This window comes from Nerophis lumbriciformis, linkage group LG14 (assembly GCF_033978685.3).
Source record: "Nerophis lumbriciformis linkage group LG14, RoL_Nlum_v2.1, whole genome shotgun sequence".
In the NCBI taxonomy this organism is placed as follows: domain Eukaryota; kingdom Metazoa; phylum Chordata; class Actinopteri; order Syngnathiformes; family Syngnathidae; genus Nerophis; species Nerophis lumbriciformis.
This window is the reverse complement of record NC_084561.2, coordinates 23,443,824-23,453,823: the sequence shown is the minus strand read 5'-3', so window position 1 is coordinate 23,453,823 and position 10,000 is coordinate 23,443,824. Positions and strand designations below refer to the sequence as shown.

At 37.5% G+C, this 10,000-nt stretch overlaps 1 protein-coding gene across 1 annotated transcript in view; it reads right to left on the bottom strand.

Moving 5' to 3' along the window:
• anos1b (anosmin 1b) overlaps positions 1-10,000 on the bottom strand; it is a 108,663-nt gene that overhangs the window by 78,350 nt on the left and 20,313 nt on the right. The window contains exon 2 of the mRNA XM_061976367.2: positions 3,337-3,384. Within this exon, the coding sequence (XP_061832351.2) occupies positions 3,337-3,384 (48 nt within the window). The remainder of the gene's footprint in view (positions 1-3,336; positions 3,385-10,000) is intronic.

Genomic DNA, 10,000 nt, shown 5'->3' with positions numbered 1-10,000 from the left:
ATATATATATATATATATATATATATATATATATATATATATATATATATATACAGTATATGCCTCAATTATAGCCAATTCTGTCGTATTACAGATACAATTTGATACAAGTGTTTCATAATATGGCACAGGTTTTTCCATACTTTAATTTAAATATTAAAATCCCTCATGCGAGCCACCATAAGGTAGCCATCTTAAAAAGAGTAAACAGAGCCATCTAGATATTCTTTTTTTTTAATTGTGCAGTGGGAAAATGTGTGCATCATGCATGATTGAACATGTGGCACTGTCTATCACTGAGGGCCTGATTTACGAAGATCCAAATACCATGCGGTAAACAGCGTGTGCAATCTATAAAGTAGCACATACTATTAGTGGGCGTGTTGCGTGTGATTTACTAACACTGCGTGTGCAATTTAAAAAGTGGTGCAGACCGAGGATTTTGCGTGTACTGCACTTACTCCATTCAAGATGTGAAAAAGCATACTTAAAGAAGTATTTTCCATAGAATAAATATTTTATATATATTGAAAAAAACAAATCCCATCAAAAGAAATACTAAAGGACAGCAAAACGCATCAATTGAGTTAGTTTTAATCAGCCCCTTAAGTCATCTATCAGCAATACATTTATAAAATGATGTTGCTGAATAGACGATACGTCTAATATTTTTGATTTCTGACCGTCCAAAATGTTGACACACACACATATGACTTCGGATTCTCATCGTGTCTGTTTGTGCAGCACAAGCACTGATCCTGCAGCCGTGTGTGTAACTGTCAGTTTGCACATCCTTGCTAAATAAAACGCAAAATAGTGCTCGCAAAACAGTGATGAGTGTTGATGAATCACATTGCATGTGCTAAATAATTATATATGCATCTTCTCCTCCCAGTGTTATAAGCATTTTAATAATCAGGATATATTTAGGATAATAATGAAGACATAGGCGCAAAATGGATTGCACACCTTATTCTGCTCACTTAACAGACGCAATCCACTTTACATACATTTAGTTGATCAGCTTTGCATGTGCTATCAGCTTTGCAATTATTTTAGTACAGTAGAGTGTATTGCAAGACGTTTCATACAGGAGATATATTATAATAATATATTTTCTTTATGAAAAAACTAACAACATTAATGCCAGCAAACACCAAAATTAATTAATGTAATTTGTTTTGATTATCTTCTTAATTAAGTAATCCAGCAGCTATAAAATTGCTAAATTATATTGCAAAATAGGTATGTCTAATATTTCTATTTTTGACAGTCCAAATACGTTGACGAGCAGAGACAGAATGTTCTCTATCTCTCTCTCTCACCCCCCCCCCCCTCTCTCTCTTTCTTTCTGTCTTTCTTTCTCACTCTTTCCCTCTCTCTCTCTCGCTTTCTCTCTTTCCTTGTCTGTCTGTCTTTGCAATGCAATCGCCTTCTTTCTCACAGCCATTTCTGCGAAACTGTGCCAGTTTGTACGAACATTTCAGGCATGTTAAATATAGATACAAAACAGCGTCCGCAGAACTGATTTAGTCTTGATAAATCACATTGCCCGTTGCAAAATTTGGCCCTTGCAATCAAAACATTTTGGCACTTCTGCATTTAGAAAGATGGAGAAAAACTAAAATGTTCCCATACAGTTTAAGTGATTATTTAGTGGCTGCGTTTGGATGTCAGTTACATTCAACTGTAAACATAAATAAAAACAAATTGTAAATAAAATATTACCACTTGAGACATGACAGTAATCATTTTAAAGTTCAGAATTCAGTCGATTGTGTGGAATTTAAGCAACTGACAGAAAATAAAAGTGCAGCAACATGCAGAGGTGTGGTGATCAGTAGAGGTGGGGTAAATAATCGATTTTTAGATGCATCCCAATTCGGACATGGACGATTATAACATCGATTAGTAAATGACAATAATTGATAATAGATGTATTTATTGTAAATAAAGTACTGCAGCCAGTTCTAAAATGTGGCTGACTGCAGCGAGCCACCTCTCTGAGAGACCCGACTAACTCCTTTATCATAGGGCACTTATGTTCCACTTTTGCACACATTTCCATTAATTTAATAAATGTGATGGGAATTTCTTATTACAAATGCAGTGTTTTTAAAAGTTGCAAGTGAAAAACGCTTATTAAGTGAAACGAAAATAAATGAAAAATGAAAATACCGTATTTTTCGGACTATAAGTCACTCCGGAGTATAAGTCGCACCGGCCGAAAATGCATAATAAAGAAGGAAAAAAAACATATATAAGTCGCACTGGAGTATAAGTCGCATTTTTTGGGGAAATTTATTTGATAAAACCCAACACCAAGAATAGACATTTGAAAGACAAAATAAGGCTGAATAAGTGTACGTTATATGAGGCATAAATAACCAACTGAGAACGTGCCTGGTTTGTTAACGTAACATATTATGGTAAGATTATGCTATACGTTTACCAAACAATCTGTCACTCCTAATCGCTAAATCCCATGAAATCTTATACGTCTAGTCTCTTACGTGAATGAGCTAAATAATATTATTTGATATTTTACGGTAATGTGCAAATAATTTCACACATAAGTCGCTCCTGAGTATAAGTCGCACCCCGGCCAAACTATGAAAAAAAACTGCGACTTATAGTCCGAAAAATACGGTACATAAATCAAAGATGCATCAATAATCGATTTTTAATCTAATTGTAGCTCCTGAATCGTAATTGTAATCAAATCGAAAGATTTCCACCATTGAAAAAATAGTAATATTAACATTTTGAGTTATCAGTTGAAGATTTGTGTATTTGTAATTATGGTGGTGGAGGAGGCTGGGGATTGATGGCTGTTTATTTGTACAGTGCGCTATATCCACTGCATGAGGAAGCGCTTATTGATATTGACCTCTGCTGATTGAGCTCTACATTCGGTCTGAGATTGCATCAATTTGCCCAATGACCAGTCTGTGGGTTTGCAGTAAAGTAATGAAAATGGCACAAAAGGACGTAACATCACTCCTAGCTGGGTAAAAGTGATAAAAGACAGGAAGGAACACATCTCAAAGGTTATTTGAGTGTGTACTGGTTAAGCAAAGGTGGACAGAGTTCGTAAACACCACAAGCAGCATTAGTTCATTCATTAAAGCTTTCTCAGGTTATGATGAAAACATGCATTATTCACACATCTTGGTCAAGGTCCCCCAAACAACTCAATAGAGTTGCTCAGACACCAAATAACAGAACAATGTTGGACATTTATCAGATTCAAACACAGACAACATGTTCTGCAGAAAGCAGTGAATCTGGACTGAGGCAACATTGTGTGTAGTATAATGTAGCATATGTACTTACCTGTGCGCAGCGGATGTTGTTCTCACACCAAACCAAAACTTGGTCACTCTGGGGGGGAAAACAAATTGAATTTGATTTAACAGGGGTAAATAAAGAATTTGCCAACATTCCTATCAGTGGTGATTGTAGCTATGGGCGCTATTCTCAAGGGGGCGCCGCAAGGATGAGGGGGAAAAATACCATTTTTATTTGTGCACAGCCCTCATGTTCTCATCAGATCATGACACACTTGTGTGTCTGGACCATAGGGCAACATAGAGTCTCCGACAGGGCTTGGAAGTGTGACATCGTAAACGCAATGCATTGTGGGTCTTTCTGGCCGCGTATTTACATGGCTGAATGCAAGACTCTTTCCTAAATTGTTGTCATGATCGCTTCAGGAAAAAACAACTATTTGGTGAGTTTTCTCATTTCTAGCGTGAAAGTAAAGCCAAGGACCTCGGTTAAGTAAGCTAATACATAGACGGCGAATAGCCTGGATAGCAGCTGTGAGACGATCAAACATGACTTTTAACGCCAACACCTGGTACATGTTGGTGTGTTCACAGCATTTTCAGACTGGTAGGTTTGAATCAAAGCCTATTTCATTAAGTTTCACATGTACCATTTAGTAGGCTGTTAGCGTTAGCCAAGATAGTTGCGGGCGACAAACAACATACAATATTTTGAAAAAAAAGCTTGTTGTCTGTTTATTTTTAGTCATGGGTAAGCACAAAAATGAATGAGTATTATTTTCGGAAAAATAGCCCAGTGATCAATGTATTCAAAAGTAATAATAGGGCTTGTTTTTTTCAGGGAAACCTGCTTATGAATTGAGGCTGAGCAGTGGGCACCCTCACTCCGTCTCCTACACATAAGAGATGAAAGCTGGAGATTACGCGTAATTTGAAGAGAGTACAATGAGCCTTAACAGACTTTTCATTCTGAAATTCTTTACCGGGGTAAAAACTGACTTTGTTGACGAGATATAGACAAGTTTGGCTTCGACAATGGTGGCAGCTTACTTAAATCTCTTGTCCATTGAACGTGCGCATATGGATCATTTCCACCGATGCTACTTATTTTTTCGAGGTCGCGAGCCTTTGGAATAGTGTACAGTAGTGTTGTCCCGATACCAATATTTTGGTACCAGTACCAAAATTATTTCGATACTTTTCGGTACATTTCTAAATAAAGGGGACCACAAAAAATTGCATTATTGGCTTTATTTTAACAACAAAACTTAGGGTACATTAAACATATGTTTCTTATTGAAAGTTTGTCCTTAAATAAAACAGTGAACATACAAGACAACTTGTCTTTTATTCGTAAGTAAGCAAACAAAGGCTCCTAATTTAGCTGCTGATGTATGCAGTAACATATTGTGTCATTTTCCATTCTATTATGTTGTCAACATTATTAAGGACAAGTGGTAGAAAATGAATGATTAATCTACTTGTTGATTTACTGTTAATATCTGCTTACTTTCTCTTTCAACATGTTCTATCTACACTTCTGTTCAAATGTAATAATCACTTATTCTTCTGTTGTTTGATACTTTACATTAGTTTTGGGTGATACCACAAATTTGGGTATCAATCCGATACAAAGTCGTTACAGGATCATACATTGGTCAAATTCAAAGTCATCAAGTGTCCAGGGACATATTTCCTGAGTTTATAAACATAATATACATAAAAAAACCCGAAAGAATACGTTGTGATGCCAAAAAATATTATCGTAATCATAGTAGTATCGACTCGATACGCTCATGGGGGGCGGCGGACCGGTACTTTTCAGAGGCGGTATAGTACTGAATATGATTCATTAGTATCGCGGTACTACACTAATACCGGTATACCGTACAACCCTAGTGTACAGTTTGTCTTGCTACAGTTCTGTGATTTTATTTTTGTACGATTCATTTTAATCCAGTTAATCCAGGTGTACCGCAGGTACAGTACAGGCATGTAAACAAAAACTTTGGCCAACAAAAATGGATACACAATGCATTGCAAAATCCCCTTTTGAGCCCTTTACATTGTGGCAAGCTTGTGTCGCACAGGTAATGTTCTAAGGCAAACTTGAACTTCAATTAACAAATTGCTTTTTGATTTGCTAATAGCTTTGAAAACACTCACCCGCACAACACAAAAGAACAGTGAATGACACACTGAACCTAAAACCGCCACTGACGCTGAGAAATTACGTATAGCTGCTTTTCCTCTCTTGAATTTTCCCTTCATCTTCTGAAAGACGAATATTTCAAAAGCTGAGGAAAAAAAAGTGTTGGTCCTTCCCACCAAGTCACACATTTTGGTCTTATGCTTGATTTATGCTAGTCTCGCAGCATTTAGACAATTATGGGTGACAGATTTTGTCTATGTAATTTACAGGGAGAATGAGAGCAAAAATACTGCTACTAAAAAACCAAAATTACATTAAATGCACCATCAGGCAGACAGACACACTAAGCTGTTATGCTCCGGGTGCAAAATAAATGAGTGAAGACACGGTTTGTGGTCAGACGCTGTCACTTGGTAGGCATTATTCTTCAGTATGTATGTATGTGTGTGTACTACTGTTGCTTGGTGAGTCAAGTCACCCATCAATGTGGCTGCCACAACATAGAAGCTCTGTGACGGAGTGTGGTACTGTATCATCACATGGCCACAGAAACACAATCACAGATACAAATATGTCTTGTTAAAACCTATACACCAGCCATGCACAGTAATTATTAACATATAAATGATTCCCGGGCGCGGCCACCGCTGCTGCTCACTGCTCCCCTCACCTCCCAGGGGGTGATCAAGGGTGATGGGTCAAATGCAGAGAATAATTTCGCCACAACTAGTGTGTGTGTGACAAGCATGAGTACTTTAACTTTTTTAACTTTATATGGGATGGATGGATGCCTTTGAAGTCATAGTTCTGAAAGATGCATTTATTTTAAGAGCCACCGGGGGGAGACTCCAGTTGATGCACGAAAAGATGACAGACACAGCATGCACAGAGTTCTCGCCTACTTTCTTCCTAAACATTAAACTTGATTGTAGATTTTGGTGTGTGTGTGTGTCAGTACTTATTGAGCACATTCAACAATAATAAATAGAGATGTCTGATAATGGCTTTTTTGCCGATATCCGATATTCCGATATTGTCCAACTCTTAATTACCGATTCCGATATCAACCGATACCAATATATGCAGTCGTGGAATTAACACATTATTATGCCTAATTTTGTTGTGATGCCCCGCTGGATGCATTAAACAATGTAACAAGGTTTTCCAAAATAAATGGGTGGGCAGTGTTGGGGGGGGCGGGGTTGAGGTGGGGGGGGTGAATGTAGCGGGGGGTGTATATTGTAGCGTCCCGGAAGAGTTAGTGCTGCAAGGGGTTCTAGGTATTTGTTCTGTTGTGTTTATGTTGTGTTACGGTGCGGATGTTCTCCCGAAATGTGTTTGTCATTCTTGTTTGGTGTGGGTTCACAGTCATTTGTAACAGTGTTAAAGTTGTTTATATGGCCACCCTCAGTGTGACCTGTATGGCTGTTGACTAAGTATGCGTTGTATTACCTTGTGTGTGTGAAAGGCCGTCGATATTATGTGACTGGGCCGGCACGCAAAGGAAGTGTCTTTAAGGTTTATTGGCGCTCTGTACTTCTCCCTACGTCCGTGTACACAGCGGCATTTTAAAAAGTCATACATTTTACTTTTTGAAACCGATACCGATACTTTTGAAACCGATACCGATAATTTCCGATATTACATTTTAAAGCATTTATCGGCCGATAATATCGGCAGTCCGATATCATCGGACATCCCTAATAATACCTGTAATAATTTGGGTCTAAATAACCGTGATATAAAACGTTCAAACCGTGGTGATCTTTTACAAAGCAAACATTTTAGCTGATGGATTCTGCCAATGCGGGGGTCAGCAACCTGCAGCTCTAGATCCACATGCGGCTCCATGGACCTTTTTCAAAGTAATATCAACTTTGGTACTGTTTTTTTTCCGTATACATTAAGACACTAAAACATTAAATTACAAACAACAACAAAACATTAAAACAACAATATTTTACTGTAAAAAAAACTAGCAGCTCTGTTGCTTGAATTTTACCGCTAAAAACAGTGGTATTGTTTTTCCATTCCATTTATTAAAAATGTTTATACGTTGTAAAAAAAACAACACTGCTTTTACTGTAAAATTCTGGTGACTGAGCTAGTTTTTAAATTTAAATTAAATTTGTTTTATTGCAGCTTATGTAAAAAATATATTGTTAATATATTATGTATATACATGTATATTCATATATTACTCACTGTTAAAAGCGGCCCTCTGAGGGTAACCATATACCGGTATATATATGGTATAGGCGGACTAGAGCGACTCCCATTGACTCCATTATTAGCTGACTTTTGCTAACATTTAATTATGATTTAGAATGCATAAAAATTAAAAACATGTGTTCTTGTCTTAAATAGGAATTGTGAATGATAGGCAGAATAAAAATTTAAAAAGTGCAATTCCCCTTTAAGACCAGAAAAATCCCTTTTTGGAGACGTTAATGAATATGTTGTCACCTTTCTTACGGTCCCTGCATTTTTCATAGAAACATTATATTGTACGTTGATTGTTTTTGTTTGGATAGTGCTGTTGAGTATTAATAACAGGCATGTTGGGTGTAAAATTTAAACTCAGTCTTGCATGTTTTTTTTTATATTACTGAATGTGGCAGCCTTCCCTAGAAAATGCTTTGTCACCACAATTGTGAAGTCGCCATCCGGCATCAAAACAAGTCGAGTAATGTGTACACAAATTGTGCGGCTGTCTGTTGCTATGTGTGTTTTCCTCCAGAGTATTGGCCTCCTCTTGTGTGCATGTGTGTGTTTCAGAGGAAGAGTGAGAGAGAAAAGCCCTCTTAATGACAATAAAACCCTCTCCCATGTTAACCGAATCTATTCTCAATGAAGCTGAATCTCTGTTTCCAGTAGCACCTATACCGTCTCTGGTGAGATGAGGGTGAAAGGGTCAAATTTGGGTGTCAAAGGTTTATGACTGGTGTACTTTAACGGTAAAGAAAATACAATGTTACCACTATAACAAAATACAACTATTAGATTTCAGTGAAGTTGGAATTTGACTTGGACAAATGGGCAAGGTTATACAACTGGCGGCCTGGGAGCCAAATCCGGCTCGGGAATGACAACATACCAACCCCCGAGCTTAGTTCAAAACTTAGGAGACATTTTTGCAGAAAATGCCAAAAAAAAAACACTAAGTTGCTCCTGTTGTATAGAGGAACTTAGACCACACACTGGCAGACATTTTTACCTTGCTTGCAAATAGAGACGTAACGATATAAATATTTAAAATCACGGTTATCGCAATATCATTACTATTGCGGTACTTGCACACACAGCAATCTTTTGACCAAGTATTTTTTTAATAACAAAAGTAAATAGACACATTGTTCGAAAACCCACTATTTCACATGTTTTGTGTTTCTTATGCTTCACTGATCGTGTTTTAGTCTTAATATTTTATTTGTTTTAATGGTTAAGCTTTTTTGTTTTAAATATTTGTTTGTACGGTAGTACTTTAAGATTTATTAAAATGAAAAGTGCTTAAAATATCAAATCTAATTATTATTTTTTCTTTATTTCTGGCAGGCGTTGTGTCCTACTCTGTTTAGTGGTCCTTGAATGCTCTGTAAAAACACCCCTGTCTTTTTTCCTCTCAGTAAAGATTGATCACTCTGAGAGACAGTAAGACAATTGAATAGCTTAGTTGCTCAGACAGTGATGTGCTTATATATGTTTAGATTAGAGTAAGCAATTCCGTAATGGGGAAAGATGTTAATGTCTCTTGTTTCCATGTTAGCATTTAAGCTAGTGAGCTGGCGCCAGTCCGTCCGTGAGTTTATTAAAGTGCGGCTATCAAGCACGTTTTTTCAATCATTTTGATTTAAAACGGTAAAACTAGCCATCGGGAGTTTTACCGCGGTCATCATTACCTACTAGAAAACACTTGGGTCTAAACTTGTGATTTACATAACTTAGGCGGACCCTTTCAGTCTTTTCCTTTTTCAGCAGTGACACATTTTTTACATGTGATGTATGTAAACAATTTTCCTTTTTCTGAAGGATCATTATCTTTGCCAGAGGAGAAGTACACCTTCAAGATGAGGCAGCTCGCCCCAGTGAGCCCTGTGTACCCAATGCTGAAACATCCTTCCAAATCTACACCAACCAAGTGACTATCATTAGCAGTAGTAGCGCAGTGTTTAGGAGCTAGATTTCGTAGTTAGTTTCGTAGTTTTTCGCACACGTGTGTTTGAGGTGGCCAGAGTTTTAAAGGTCTGAATGGTAATGTTCTGTAGGCAGGTAAAGAGGTGGTCCGAGAAGGGTGCAGTGCTACCGGCTAAAGTTGGTGGCCCCCGGCTGACCTGGGTTCATTTGTGAAGTGCATAGTCCCTGGAAAACACAAACATTCCTTTCCTCACAATTATAGCATGTCAGTCACATTATGTGAATTTCCACGACTTTCCGCGTTTAATAGTGGACTCAGTTTTTATTGGCCAATTCTGTGATTTCACCCGCGATTTTGCCAATCATAAAGCTCTTTCAGTAGTTCAGAGTACAGTTCTTCTTGCTGTAATTATATATTGCTCCC